At 44.1% G+C, this 16232-nt stretch overlaps 1 protein-coding gene across 1 annotated transcript in view; it reads right to left on the bottom strand.

Annotated features, from left to right (window-relative positions):
• SLC37A3 (solute carrier family 37 member 3) overlaps positions 1 to 16232 on the bottom strand; it is a 55012-nt gene that overhangs the window by 21447 nt on the left and 17333 nt on the right. Inside the window, exons 8-14 of the mRNA XM_090043282.1 lie at positions 14913 to 14997; positions 13683 to 13864; positions 8505 to 8646; positions 7228 to 7329; positions 3619 to 3666; positions 2877 to 3028; positions 189 to 254 (exon numbers count right to left, since the gene is read on the bottom strand). Of these exons, the coding sequence (XP_089899408.1) occupies positions 189 to 254; positions 2877 to 3028; positions 3619 to 3666; positions 7228 to 7329; positions 8505 to 8646; positions 13683 to 13864; positions 14913 to 14997 (777 nt within the window). The remainder of the gene's footprint in view (positions 1 to 188; positions 255 to 2876; positions 3029 to 3618; positions 3667 to 7227; positions 7330 to 8504; positions 8647 to 13682; positions 13865 to 14912; positions 14998 to 16232) is intronic.

Below are 16232 nucleotides of genomic sequence, written 5' to 3' on the forward strand. Positions count from 1 at the left end.
TCTCTGGAGACATTATGATGAAGGGCTGCTGCAGACACAGCATAGAATGCTTAAGTCATTACCTTTATCAGTTCTCACAAAAACTGTTCTCTGTCTCACTGTCTCTAAGTCTCAGTGATTCTGCGCCTATGAGATTTTGGAAGTTCATTTTATCTGTTGACTCAACAATGGTGAGAAAGACGTCTTACCATCAGAATAAAGAAATAGAAAACCCACATCCATCCTAGGTTGTCCTGGATCAGAGACACCAGATACTAAAAGGAAAAAACAAACAAACAAAAAAACGCACATATATGATTTATATCATTAAGATGTACACATTGCCCATCTCTTATCTTTCCCAACTCTGTGGTTTGTCCTTGCTCCACAGAGCTGATCATGAGCTGTCTCTCAATATCCAGTTCCTTACTGCCCAGCATAAGATGATTATTGCTTTAATGGGATAAATGAAGTAGAAATACAAGCCTGAGGTTTTTGCAAGTTATCCCAGACAGCACAGAGAAGGGCTTTTAAACAGTTTCATAGTTTCTAGGGTGGAAGGGACCTGAGCAGATCATCTAGTCCGACCCCCTGCCATGGCAGGAAAGAATACTGGGGTCAAGCGACCCCAGCAAGACGTTCATCTAACCTCCTCTTAAAAACCCCCAGGGTAGGAGCCTGTACCACTTCTCTTGGAAGTTGGTTCCAGACCCTAGCCGCCCTGACCGTGAAATAGCGCCTCCTGATATCTAACCTAAACCTACCCTCTTCCAGCTTGTGACCGTTATTCCTGGTCACTCCTGGCAGTGCTCGGGGGAACAGTGACTCCCCCAGTGCCTGCTGATCCCCCCCTGACTAGTTTATAACAGGCCACAAGATCTCCCCTCAGCCTTCTCTTTTGGAGGCTGAACAGGTTCAGGCCCCATAGCCTCTCCTCATAGGGCCTGCCCTGCTGTTCCCTGATCATACGAGTGGCCCTCCTCTGGACCCTCTCCATGCTGTCGACATCCCTCTTGAAGTGTGGCACCCAGAACTGGACGCAGTACTCCAACTGCGGCCTGACCAGTGTGGCATAGAGGGGGATGATCACCTCTTTGGACCTGCTTGAGATGCATCTGCGGATGCATGACAAATACAGCCCCAAGGAGTGACAAACTGACTAGACTAAACCCACATTACAGTGATGTGAGTAAATTTAAAAAGCCTCATAAAGGCCAAAAACTCTGAAGAGACTTAAAGGCTGCATGGGCATGCATTTCAAAACCTGTACAAGCACTTACTAATAGTTAAGCCTCCCAATGTTGATGGGCCAAATTCTGTAGAGAATGATGTCCCAACTATACAAGCTATAAAAGTAGAATGTAACCCTTAAATAGGTTTGCTTTCAATACTATAAGGGGATCTGAATCTCCATAAATGAGAAGCATCAGCACAACACCAGTAATCTCATTTCCAACATTACTCATATTACTTCTGCTTATTCCCCCAGCTGCAGACGCACCACAGCCATCTCCATGAAGAAGGCAGAGATTTGAGGTAGGAAAGCAGGTGGAACTCCTCAGAAATAAAACCCCACTTTTTATGATGATGTAATAAAACGTGGATATGTGTGGAGGTGGGGGAGATGCAGGAAGCGGTGGCATACACTGGTAAAATAGTTTCAAATACACAGCATTTTAAAGGCAACTATGAGGTGCTGGCAGCCCTGTAAATGCAGAAAACTAAGAGTCTCTCTCTTCCATGAAATGGACAGAAAGACCATTTACCAGGGGACATTCACAGGAATATTCCCACAAGCACTAATTACAACCTCTAATCCCTTTTGGGAACGGGGATTTGGACTTGGCTCCAGCAGAATCCTTGGTATTTCATGATATTACATGCACTTACTCACTAGCAGAATACAGTTCCTGTGATGTAACTGGCTTCAGTATTCTGACCAAATGCAAAAACAACCACTTTGTTATTTCATATGAATTACTTTTGTATTTGGGCAACAAATACGATCTTTGGAGCCTACCTTGAGCTTTTCTGTAATAGCAAGCTAGTCATCAATGCCTACAACACTACGTGGACTATGAAAGCAAGTAATGTAAGATTTATAGGGTGTAAAGTCTGCCCTCAATAAAGAGCATCAAACACAAGCATGACTAAGTAACATTTGTTATAAATATTCTATTTTAAGAGGGATTCATCTTATTAACACAGGGAAACAAGTTTGTTTATAAAAGGCTGTTACCATCTCCTTAAATTTAAAGAACTGAAGAGGCAGCTTGACTTTCTTCCCCAATTTATACAGTTTGTTTTCTTTCCCCACTTTTTCCTGCGCAGGATATGAAAAGTTTCAAAAGCCCATTTACCTTTGAAAGTTCAGAGCCACACTGTTAATGACGAGCTTTGCAGGGAGGGTGTGATCATAGAATCATAGAAGTAGGGTTGGAAGGGACCTTGTAGATCTTCAAGTCCGACCCCCTGCCTAGGCAGGAGAAAAAACTGGGCTCAAATGATCCCAGCCAGGTAGGCATCAAGCCTCTTCTTAAAGACCCCCAGGGTAGGAGCCAGCACCACTTTCCTTGGAAGTTGGTTCCAGATCCTAGCCGCCCTGACTGTGAAGTAGTTCTTACGGATGTCTAATCTAAACCTACTCTCCAACAACTTGTGGCTGTTATTCCTTGATAAAATTGTTGTTTCCATATCTTAAGCAAGATTGACTAAATATCTGAAGCAAGGCTGATGGGAACATTTCACTTAGCATGGAAAGTTTTTAAATGAAATCTGCAGTCAAATGAGACTAACCATGTCTTCATAGCCCAGCTCCTTCCTGCCCCAGTCACTTCCATAGGGAAGTTTAGAAGGCACACGCCTCCTCAGTCTACACCTTCTCTGGTGATTCTCACCTGGCCTACTGCAGCTCCGATGCTACCGGTTCCATCCACAATTCCAGTGACGGTTGCCAGTGCCTCACTACTCCCTCTGACCAGCTCCTGACGTCCCAAGTCCGCAGAAATTGCAGAACTGATCATGTTAGAAGGGCCTCCAATGAAAAAGCCTGAAAACACCACAAGAAAAGCAGCTGACGATAGCACTGTAAGGGAAGCTCCTTCAGCATAGCCCAAAATTTTCCTGCCATGCAACAGGGATTCAAAGAAAGTTATAACAGGAAGGGGTGGCAGCAAGGTGCAGCATGGATTGCATTGCCCTGCCCTGTCCTACAGCTGTAGTGCAGTGTTGTGTTGTGATACAGCCGGTGTGTACATCTGTGGGAGAAAAGATGATAAAGAGAGGCCCTGGAACTAAAAATGTTTGAAACTAAAGACCCCAATCATGCTGTCTCATCTTGAGGCTGTCACTGTATGGTACCAGAGAAGCTCTCTGGTGTATATCTTTGGAGAGAGGAAGCTTACAGCTTCTCAACAAGGAGAGACTACTAAAAACTTCCCACAAATCCATTCCACACTGCAGCATGCCAAAATTCTTCAAAAGTAGCAGAACTGGGCCTTCCTGTTCACTCCTGTTGCAGCTCAGGCATTTAACAGAGATGGCAGAACACTTCAATATGTTAACAGTTTTAGGACAGCACTATTGTTTCTCTTCCATGAACACTTCTGTTGGGGTGAAAGTGGTAGTTTCATGCCCTACCTGTAACTGCCATGATAACTGCATTTATGGGTTTGCTGTCAGGAGACCCTGTTGCAATAAAGACAGAAAAAAGTGGTTACTATAGATCAGGCTTGTCCAACATGCAGCCCTCCAAGCCATTTTCTAAGGCCCGAGGTGCTGCAACAGGAAATGAAAGTAAACACTGTATTTTCATTTTTTTTTTTTTTTGGGGGGGGGGTGATGTGATATCGCTTCCTGTGAGGTCTTTGAATATGGCTCGCCAGCCCACTGGGTGATAAAAAGTTCATGATCCGACCCTACATTCAAAAAGGTTGGACACCCCCGCTATAGATTAATGCAATTAATTAATTTCTTAAGTAACTAATGTCAGAAAGGATTAGATCTTCTGGTCCAGTGGGAACTAGACCTTTTTGGTACATGCGCCACAAATTAGCCCTGCAGCCTCCCTGACTGCCACTCTTATCCCCTTCCCCTGCCTAATCTGCTGCTCTTTTTGCTCTCTGCTCTATCTGTTGCTGTGCTACCTGTCCATTCCTTGATCTGCTGCATGCCACACACAGAGGCTGCCCGCACCACTTGCGGCATCTGCGTCGCAGGTTGGTTACCCCCATTCTAGTCTGACCGTCTGTATATCAGAGCCAATAGCTTTCTCCTAAGTTATGCTTGTACTAAGAGCAGTAACTTGACTAAAGCATAGCTTCTAAAAAGATATTCAGCCTTGATGCTAGAACATCAGAAGATTCAGAATCCATCACTTCCTTTGGGTACTTTGTTCCAGTAGTTAATTACCTTCACTGTTAGAAATCTGTATCCCGATTCCCTTCTGAATTGGTCTCGTTCCAGGCTTAACAAGAAGTAATAGTTTTCTCCACAAGGTTAAATAAACCTTTTGTACCAAGGATTTTCTCTCCATAAAGATCTTTATACATTTTAATCAAGTCACCCATCTTCTTTTTAATACAACTAAGGAGATAGAAACTTGTCTCTCATCTCAAGGCATTATTTTCAGCTCAGTTTTTCTGTGGCTCTTTTCTTCTACCCTAGCCAAATTTTTCGAGATCAAAATGTGGACACCAAAACCGGCTGCAGCATTCCAGGAACAGTTTAACTAACATGGAGAAGGTTTAAAAAAAAAAAAAAAAAAAAAATTACCTCCCTAATCCTATTTGCTATTCCGATTTACACATCCAAGGACTGCACTAGCTGTTCTGGTCACAGCATCACTTGTAGCTCAGCCTGCCTCCTGACTGGGAGCTAGCACAAAGAGCTGGCACAGAGGTGCCTCAGCATGGTCCTGCCTTGTACCATAGTCACATCCTAGCAGCTTCCGCCTTCTCATCTTGGGTCTTCTCAGGGTCTCAGCATCCCCTACCTACCAGTGACTTGTCTTGCTTTATGGGCTGCAATTCTTGCATATTAACAAGGCAAAAAAATACCGAAGGGACAGATGTAATGCTTATGCCCTCACCGACCCCATTACACCTCCAACGAAGACCGAACTCGCTGCCTTTGAACGTCCAAGAGACATGCTATACAATATCAAACTATGCAATCCACTCGTAGTCCCCCTTCTCCCCCCCACCTCACATTAACAAGAATGAGAGAATGGACATCCCCTTGCCGCCATGTTCACATAGCACAGAATCATATTAAAATAAGGCTGGAACAGACATTAGGGGATCATCTAGTCCAACCCCCTGTTCAAAGCAGGATCATCCTTGACAAAACCCATCCTAGACCAATCTTTGTTTAACCTGCATTTGGAAACTTCCAATAACAGAGACTTCCTAAACTCCCCAAGTAATATTTCCAAGTACCTAACTAACCTCCTTCATAGTTAGGAAGCTATTCCTAGTATCTAACCTAAAACTCTCGTGCAATTTAAGCCAATTTCTTGTCCTGTCCTTTTCTGGGCATAGAGAACAACTGATTGTTATAAAAAGGAGGACAATCCTTTTTGAATTGGAAGACTGAGGCAGAAATTTAGTCTTCTCTTCTCTAGACTAAATAACCCTAATTAATTCCTTCAACATTCCTTTGCGTCATGTTTGCCTCCACATATTTTCTTATTTCTTCACATTTACCTCGAAATGTTGTACACAAAACTGAACTCCAAGTGAGACCTGTTCATTGCCAAAGTGAAATAATCACTTCCTGTGGCCTGCATACAGCATGTCTGTTAACACAACCCATTGTGCTACTAAATTTTTCTGCAACGTTATTGTTGACTCATGTTTAGCTTGTGATTCACTACAGCCCCTAGTCCTTTTTTTGTTTGTTTGCTTTTCTTTCTTTCTTTTTTCTTTTTTTGCAGTATTGCAGTCCTACCATTTGTTCATTACTTTGTAGGGGTGCACTGAGAGATTTTCGGGGCCCAATACCAATAGCTGATTTTTAAGGTGTATCAGCCGATACTGATCCAATTTCTGATACAGCTGCATCCAGCTGGTAAGTCTGTTGTGGTAGAAAGGAAGGGGAGGAAAGGAGTGTGATGGGGCAGATCAATTCCCCCTTGGGTGAGGGAGGGAAGAAGGGAGGGGGCAGGGGTAGACACTGCCTGGAACAGCAGAGCATGGGACAGAGCGTGGCTCATTCGCAGGATGCAGAGGGGTGTGGGGGGGGGGGGCGGGGGGGAGAGGTGCTCCTGTTGCTGCATGCACCCTGGGAGCATATGGGGGAACATCTGCCCCCTGGATCTGTGCAGGGCAGGGCAGGTGGGCTGTAGCCACCCTTAATTTCACCATAGCCCACCCCAGCGCCACTGCCGCCCACCCAGCATATCTCTGGCTCTTCCTGGCACATGGGTAGAGGTGGCAGTTGAGCCAGAACTGTGCCAGGTGGGTGTTGGCAGCAGCGCTATGGCAAAATCTGGGGTGACTGCAACCCCCCCCGACCATATCCCCCTCCCAGCACCCCCACCACTGCCCACCCCAAGTCCAGGCCCTGCCAAAACAGCCTTGTGCAGCTCCAGCTCTAGCCCGCAGCTGCAACCTGCCTGACCCATTCCAGGCAGATCTGGGGGGCATACCCCCCCAGATGAGTTGTGGCTCCATCCCATGCCCTCCCACCCAGCCCCGGCTGTGAAGTGCCTGCCCCAGCCCCAGCCCCACTCCCTCCCTCACCATGGGGGGCATTGATCTGCCCCCCAACCCACACCTCTTCCCTTCCCCCCCTTCCACTACAATGGACTTAGCAGCTGCACACAGCTCTCCAAACTGCCAGGCTATGCTCCTCGCTGCCTGCGTGCTGTGCTGTGGCTGCGCGCACGTGTGAGCATTTATCAGCCAAATTGAGCCAATTTTCTTTATATCTCTACTGATCTGATATTGGACCAATGTATCAGTGCACCTCTATTACTCTGCATACATGCATTTGATTATTCATTCCTAAATGCAGTACTTTACACTTGCTTGTACAGAATTCCACCCTATTTGACACCAATTCTTCAATTTATCAAGGTCATTTTGAATCTTAACCACAATACTCCACCTAGCTGGGTACAATTTGCAAGAAGAATGCTCCAATAGGAAATAACCTGAACCAAAAAGATCCAAAACAAGGGGAGACCAGCAGGTTTATCTCTTTTCCTTAAAAAAAAACCCAGAAAAGGCTGTAAAATAGACTCACGACTGTATCCAAAGAGAGCCCCTACAGCCAAGAGCAGACTGACTGCTAGCACTGGGGCTCTCTTCTGTAGCATGTCAGAAATCAAGCCTTGGATGGTCCCACCTATAAATATAATATGAAAAATCATCATGCCTTGTAAATTAAAACATAGAATACAATTCAGTGAATGCACAGGAGGGTATATTATTTTCTCTCATTTTAACTTCACATCTACATCTCTGAAGTCCCACTGCCTTTGAAAGGCAGAGATGCCTGCAAGACTATACCAAACAAAGGTAACTCACGACGTAGTAGGGAATAAATATACACGTTTCCACCTACTGTATTAAGAGGCTACACTTTCTCTGCATATGGCTAGTCAGTACTTCTGTTGTATGTTCCCCTCCCAGTACACTCTACTGTTATAATTGTTATTCTGGGCCTGCACAGCATAACACCCTACAGCAGTTTCCTAAACTTTCCTATTGTTCCTTTTAAAGGTTCTGCCTGATGGATGGGAGTGCTAGCACAAAAGAATTCAAGGCCCTCCTTTTTTTTTTTCTTTTTTTAGTACCCAGCTGTTTAACCCCACTCTGAGTAGACCTAGGGAACACATGGTTAAAAGGCTGGTAGCTGCTAGCACATTGCTTATATCAGCATACCCTTCACTGCCATCACTAGGGACACTCCACTGCTGGTCACAAACTAGAAAACGCTCTTAGTTTAGACAAGTCTACAAAAACAACCATATAGTCTATTGGGAGAAAAGGCAGAACAAGAGGAACCAGTTGTCTATCCAAGAACTAGTGACAATAGAGTTCTGGATGTAAAGACAAGCTTTCTCCATTGTGATGTGGATGCAGAGCTGCAGATTTTATCAGGGGCCTCAACAAGAACTGTATTTGACTCCACTCAAGAGTTGTGGCCAATACTCGCTAGTAGGGGACTGAGCACTAGGTAAAGTATACCATGAATCTGAGCCTACCCTCTCTCTCAAGGATTCTTGAGAGAAACAATATGAAAAATATTTTTTTTCAGGTTTCCAAGCTTGGCAACTGAACTCAAAACAAGTCAAGAAAAGTCTATTGTTGGTGCAGCATAAACTGAAAAGGTCATGCCTCTATGGTTAGTGGGCACTGCTAGAGACTTCCCAGTGTTCTGCTTTTCAATATAAATTGGCTAGGCTAATTTAAATAAACAGTGTAGTCCCTACAGTTCCTCTATATTGCATTTGTCATGCAAAGATCAGACACCAGCTGATCAGCCACAGAAAAAAACTTGTTGCTTGCTGCACGCACCTATAATTCCTCCCACGTCGTACCAAATCGAGAGTTGGTCAGCTTCAGCCTCTTTCCATCCAAAGTTGTTGCTGAGGTAGAAGGGCAGCCAGAAGAAGAAGGAGTAATTTACTAGTTTCAAGCAGGCATAGGCCAAAGAATACTGAAACAAAAAAAAGCCAACAACCAGCAAGCAGTTAGCATTAGAAATGCACAAGCAGCAATTGTGCTTCCATCCCTGAAGCTCTGGGCACAAGTAAAGCTTTCATGTGAAGCTTTTCTGCATTTCATGTAAGAATGCAACAGCAGGAAAGCCCGTTGGTGAACATCCAAGACAACCAGGGGATGGAGTGGGTGAGATAAGAAAAGTCAACCAACAAGAGAGCTATTTTTACTGTACTTTTCACTGCACACAATCACTTGAAATGTTTGAAGTGAAATCAGCTTCTGAACTAAAGGGCAGAGGAACAAACAAGTTACTGCTTGGTAAATGAGGGTGGGGATTTCTAGAGCATCAGTTTCTCCATGGTAACCACCCATGTGCATGCTCTTTGCCCCCAGCATATGAAAGTTAAGCCACCACAGCTTACCTAGAGGGGTAAGCTTTCATCTACCAGATGGGTACACGCCTAGGCAGTTACCATGGAACAGCTGTTGCACTGTAAATCCCTACTCTCATGGTAACTTGTTCAGGCTAATGCCAGAAGATAAATCAGTTCATCTCCTGGAGGGAAGGAAGCTAATCATGTGACATAAAGGAAGCCAAGGCTCAATTTGTGCACCCTGGGGAGGGCTATACGAAATGCCGGAGTTTCTCTGTGTTATGTTCTACTACTAAAGCTGCGCCTACCCACTCAAAGCACCCTCTTCGCTCATAGCGCCTGAATCAAAAAGCCAAAACGTTTTGTCTTGAGCAAGCTTGAGGGGTTGGTTCCTAGGAGTGAACTCCTCTTAGATAACAGGAGGGCTTTCAAAGTTCTCAGCTGTGGAAATTACTCCCCTCTAGAACCCAACAACTCAGGGTTTGGAGCTTTCAAAGCAAGCGTAAGGCACGTTTTACAAGGACTTTGCTAATAATCGATGGGGCAGTACAAGTAAACTATGTGCATTAACTCTCCCACAGAAGGAATTATAGAGCGCATAGCTTTTAGTTACCAGGGATCATAGCTGGTATATTCATAATCACCTGCTTGTTTTAATGATAAGGTAAGTAGATGGAACAAGAGTGAGCAAAGAACATGGTATTCAACACCTCTCCCCTTGCAAATGCAAAGATGACTTACACGGATACCCTATTTGTAAACAAAACTGTGGTTGCTTCTTTCCCCTTTAAGGCGCCAGTTTTACAAGGCCCAAACCTAGGCCCATTTCACGCACAAGATCCCCACTGAAGTTAGCAAGAGTTCTGCAAACCAAGCATGCACAGGATCAGGCCATTGTGAACAACACTTCAGAACGCTCAGTCAAGCAACAAGACTGACCCAATCTTCAGTAACCTGCACATAAAGCTGTTTAACAACTGCATGCTGTTCAGTTGAAAGAGGAAAGAAACTGAGGAAAGGCAAAATGAACAGAAATCTGGTTGATTTGCTTCATAAATTTATCTGGATTTTGTATTCAGAGTTTCTCATTTGATTTTTGGCACAAAGTTATAATTTCTAAGCATTATTAGTTTGGTTTGTTCATGTGTTCCCCTACCCTGCTGATGAATGCTATTTCTGCTATTATTATTTTACGTGACTCACATGAGGAGGTTTCTAATCCTTCCTTGGAATCTACTCCACTGTCAGAACCGTTTTTTTACTTCCCAATATTCTGCCTGCATTTAATTAATTTCATTCTCATGGATTCACAGAAGCTTAGGGCTGGAAGGGGCTTCATAAGGTCATCAGGTCCAGCCCCCCTGCTGGGCAGCAAAGACTGCTGGGTCAAATAATTCCAGCAAGGTGTGCGTCCAGGCTCCTTTTGAAAATCTTCAGGGTAGGTGCCTGAACCACCCCCACCGGGAGTCTATTCCAGAGTCTGGTCACACAAACCATGAAGAAGTTTTTCCTTATATCCAGTCTGAAACCTCATTCTAGAAGTTAATGACCTTTGCTCCTGGTTTTCCCCTGGGATGCTGTGGTGAATAGTTGTTTGCTTAGCCCCTGATGGTCTCCCCATTATATATTTGTAAGATGCCACCAAATTCCCCCAAAGTCTTCTCTTTTCTAGGCTGAACAGTCCCATATCGGTCAGCCTTTCCTCGTATGGCTTGCTCTTCAGGCCTCTAACCATATAAGTGGCTCTTCTCTCAAGCTTCTCCACATCCTCCTTGAAGTGTGGTGCCCAGAACTGGATGCAGTGCTCCAACTAGCCTCACCAATGCTGAGTAGAGTGTTGGGAGCATTCTCCTACTCCTAGCACCCCTCCAAACCAATCCTTTCCTAGTGTAGCATTTACAGAATTCAAGGCAGTTACGTTCCCTTTATTTATTACTGGCTGTATTAGTTCTTCAGTAACAGCAGCACCCTTTTTCCCCATGGTGGCCCTTTTTCCCCCATGGTTACAATAATAGGCAGTGCTACCAACCACACCTATAAGGGTGCCTAACACACCCTGTTTTCAGTTGTTTATAAACTTGTCTCACTAACACTGCAGGCTAAAGCTTTCCACGCCAGTCTTCTGCTTCAGGCATTTTTTTTTTAGATTAAGCCAGAATTTTCCAGGCATTCCCAAAAGCAAAACACTGGAAAACATACAGTTAGTGGAAGTTTAATTTAAGAAACCCTACCCCTCCTATGCTCTGGGGCAGGGAAGTGACATTAAGCTGGATGGCGACCTTTGCATCAGGGACTTGCCTTTCGCTATTCTTGGAAAACATGCCCAATTTGGAAAAATTATGAGTGTACAAGGGAAAAATACTAGAGATGCACCAATACATCTATCCATATCATATCGGCACTGATAAAATAAAAATTTACATTTTCAGCAATTGGCTTTTTTTTTTTTTTTTTTTAACCGATATCGCCAGTAAATGCTGTGTGCATGGGTGTGGCTGCACCCCTCCATCTGCCCCCCATGTCCCTTCTCACCCCTCACAGACTTACCAGACTCTCCAAGATGCTGGGCTGCATATCAGCAATCGGCTTGGTATCAGCCAATCTGGCTGGTTAATAATCAGCCATTGATATCAGCCCACATATTTTTATTGGTGCACCCCTAAAAAACACCCCTCAGTTTGTGTTTGCCGAGTAGAGATTACATTTTAGAAAGCAAATATTCCAAAGAGTTTGTCCTCAGTGAACATGCTTCAGCCCCTCCAAGCTCTTACACATGTTCTACCCTAACACAGATAGGTAAACCTGGACTCTCCTTGTAACCACAGCTTCCAAACACTCTAGATTCCGACTGGGCACCAAAATAAAGCAGGGAGCCTGTTTCATTTCTGTGCTCAATCACTCTCACAATGGCATTCAGGCTGAGTGAAGGAAGAAGCTGTCTTACAAAGAAAAAAAACCCACTGACAAGATAAGTAAAGGGACAGATTAAGACAATGAGTCTAGCAGAGGAAACTGTGACTGGGAGACAAGAGATAGAGAGCAGCAGGAACAGTTAGATATGATGTGACGAGTAGGTGCTGGTAAAGAATGTGTGAACCAGCTGGGCTCCAGTCACTGAGCTAGAGGGAGACAGAGTGGCTGGACAAGGAAAGTGGGAATGAGGTGGGGAGACAGCAAGTCCACACCCAGAATAACAACCTACAACAACATTAGCTCAAGTAGTGGAGGCCTGTGTAGTGTATCTAGATCTCTAACTCTGTGAATATACCATGCATGTATGAACAGGATGCCCTGTAGTGAAGAGTCTCTTTTTTCCCCAGTTTGCTTTACAGTATATGATATTACGCTGAAAAATCCATAAAGAATTATTCATGTTGCCAAGTCAGTTAAAGAAGTTAGGAAATGGCAAAATTAAAGCTGCCTAGGCAGCCTTAGTTCAGCCCCATTAGTGTGCACACTATGCTGCAGGCCTTCCTTACAAACTCATGTCTTATTTTTACACTGCTCCCAGGCCTAAATCAGTGAATAGAATGGAGAGTCCTTACTTCACAAGCAGTTATCCACTATTTTGTTTTCTCTTTATTGCTCACTGCATTCCCCCAGAACTTATTTACTGCACACTATTCAAGAAGAGAGAATAAATTTCTTTAAGGGTTGTTCTACAGGACTTCTCACTCTAGTATCCGAGTCCTTTACAACCTAATTAAGTCAGTCTCCACTACACCCAGTTAAATGTGGGGTCAGTATAATCCCTATCATACTGATAGAGTGTGGAAGCAAAGGCAGCTTGAAGTTAGAAGTTTTCACTAGTTTTGGAGGCCCAATTTGAGACACTTAAAGCGGTTTCCCCCTAGAATTTTCAACCCCATGCACACACACACGCACTCAAAACACTTTCAGTTGCAGCTGTGAGTACTCAGCACATCTGCTTATGAGATGCCAGGGTCAGACCCAGAAAGTGAGAAATACACCATCAGTGGCAAAATGGGGAAAGTCTTGACTACTTAACAGAGAAAGTCAGGTAAAAGCAGGTAGGTATAGAATCCTTTGTCTAGGACAGCATTCAACTGCCTCAACTACAAGACTATCCTTGTTTTTCCTGCAACCCTCTGCCTCACTCATTACACACTCTTCAACTTCTACAGCAAATATGGCAGGGGTTTGAGAGGTAAACGGCTCCTACTTCACTACAGAACCCCAAGACATTTCCAAATCAGATCCACCCTATGCAAAGATCCTGAGGAATAAAACAGTAGGGAGTTATTCAAAACTGCACCATAATACACACGGATACCACTACTTATGATCTTGGAAGTTCTGAACATTAGTTATAACCCAAATGAGTTTTGTGATGTATAGAATTTTCACTAAACCATTTTAATTTCTTTTCCCCCCTCTATCACCTGAATAATCTTACAAAATATACTTAGTTTTGTCAACTCTCTGAAGTTGAGTACAGCAACTGCAAGGCCCCGCTCTCTAGAAGCCCCAAATCTAATTACTTCTGTGTCCCTGCCACCAACATCTGCTCATTCATCAATTCTGGCTGAACAGAGAATCTCTTTTCTGGCATTTTTTAGCTGTTTAACCTCAATTATTCTCTCTTAACAACTATATATATTGCATACTGTGATGAACAAAGCTGAGGGGTTCTTACCAATGTGACACCTGGTAGGCAACAAGCTTGGAAAAAGCCAATGGCCTTGGGCTGAATCCTACTGTCAGATGCCTGAATGGAATAATTCCGGTCACAGTCATCCACATCTTCACTGCTCATTAAGGGTCTGTTGGCATCTTCTTCTGCAACACTCTTCTCTTCTTCATCAAGCTCAGGGAGGCCTAGAATGCATGAAAATAGACCATAAAAGCAAAGGACACCACCACCCTCTCCTCAAACAAAAGCCGTGCTTGCTCCTTATAAGCATATCTCCCTTCTGACAATGCCCTTGCTCTCCCGTACCTCCATCCTCCTTTGGCTTAGAAACTCTTCTAGGTGGTGTTCTGCAGGGCCGCCAGTTTCTATACCCCTTGTCTTCTATCGCTCTCGAAAGTATTCTGTCTGATCCTTGCGTCGCCTCTTTCTGTTCTGAGTGTCTGGCCATTAGTTGGAAGACAACAAATTAGTGCATTCCCCCTTACTTAAGTGTCTAGGCTCACTGGGCTTCAGATCTGCACACTGCCACACAGATACTCAAGATCTACAGGCAGCTGCTCTAACAGATGTACTAAACAGAAGTCTCTCTGGTCTGGATTTCCTAGAACACTTTTTAAGCTGTCTGAACTACACATATAGCATTTCAACAGCTACCTTCCTCTGCAGCCTCCCACACAAACACATGAGACTCCTCTATGGCCCTGCCAAAGCCCTGCTACACTTGTACACTCATACGGGAGACAATGCCTTGCCAACTGTCTTCTCAGATGAGACCAACACTCCTTCCAAACCCATCTGCCTTTCCTTATCTGCTGAAGGAGTCATGCACAAGGTATTCTCCCTCAGTTTTCAGCTGGCTCCTTAATACAATTTACTTCCTTGACAACCAGTTTTACTTCCTCCTATTAGAGAAATATCTACTTTCCAGGGACGTGGTGAATGCTAATGGCCATGGGACACCCATTATTACCAAACTACTCTGGCATGCACGATCCATGCAAAAAAAGCTCTCTGCATCTAGCCTGTGCCAGGCCCAGAGACTATTTGCTCAAGCAGCCACTAACAGGATACAGAGCTGGTTTACAGCTGCTTCCAGCTACATGAATGTTTAGCATCAGAAATCAGGTTTTTGATGTGACGTGTAGTCCTAATCATAATTTTAGCGCTATGTGGAGAAGCTGCAAACCTGCTGTCCAGTAAGGGATTAAGAGGACATGAACCATTTCTACTTACCCACTTCCTTAGGGGATGTTATAAGACCAAAGAAAACAACTCCTCCTCCAGCAAACTGCACTGATGTGGTCACCAGGAAAGCATACTGGAGAGGAGGCAGAATAAAAACATTTGCTTACACAGTGTTCTTTGGCACCTTATCCTGAGTTAATTCTTCAGAACTGCTTTTCCAAAAACTCTCACTCATGGAGAAGAGCGGGGAGAAAGAGGTGCATGTAGTGGGCAATCAGGCAAGGAAGCTTCTCTACATTCAAACGCTGGCAGAAAATAAACTTTACCCACACCAAACTAAGCCATATCTATAAAACCCAGAAACTAGATGACCACAACCCCCAACCACAGAAGTTGGCATTGCGTTCCATCCATCCACCTCCCTTAAGAGAAAGTGTTAAAGTAGAATTCATCATCAAGGGCCAGAGACTTAAACAACCCTATTCTGTTCACTCCTCCCCCCCTTTAAAGGCAGACACACAGGAACATAGGATCAGAGGAAAGTAGAGCTGGAAGGGACCTCATGAGATCATCTAATCCAGCCCCCCCATCCCCCAATCTCAAGGCAGGATCATCCCCGACAAGTGTCTATCCACTTATTACATAGCTAAACACAATCCTACTCCTCTCAGCTCACATCTCTAAAAGAAAATAAAAACAGAATGTGAGGGCTTCTTGCCACTTTTTGTGACTTAAGTCTTGAAGTGAAGATGAAAGTGTGCTCCAGAAATAGCCTGATTAACAGCTTTTAAGGTGAGGTTCCCACTTTCCCACCTAGACAGACAGTATCATTTGATATTGATGTGGGTGGCTGCAGTGAAACTGTTACATCGGCAGCCTTCTGAAGTGATACAATGTAGCAAAACCATTGCAAGTTTAACCCCATTTCATTCTGGGCTAGTTACAGCGATTCCACTTGTTTGTACTTCTGCAAGATCATGCTGAGCTAAAAGTTAAATTGCAACACCAAAACAACTTCACAGCAGTAACTGCGCCTTCCTTTTAAAGCAGTTAAAAGGTGTAGTTTTAGGCAAATATGAGCCACTTGTGTCTAACAGGTGGAACAGAATCTGGCCCTTTGTCTTCTACTAACAACCACAGCCGGTGCCTCGCTATTCCTCATGTTGAAAAGCAAAGCCCAGGTAAGCATGTGGGCTTCTTTATGATTCCTAATCCTTAGCCTCCTGCTAGCAGAGGGGAGCAAAACAAAACAAGTCATTGTGTTTCTATTATGCTGTAAATTTGCACAACAGGACTCCTCACCCTGGTCCTCAACATAATTTATTCCCCTAGGAGCCAACAACAGGCTCTTCCATTACAAAAAATAAT

Source organism: Crocodylus siamensis, chromosome 4, assembly GCF_052110815.1.
Source record: "Crocodylus siamensis isolate JL-2025a chromosome 4, ASM5211081v1, whole genome shotgun sequence".
In the NCBI taxonomy this organism is placed as follows: Eukaryota; Metazoa; Chordata; order Crocodylia; family Crocodylidae; genus Crocodylus; species Crocodylus siamensis.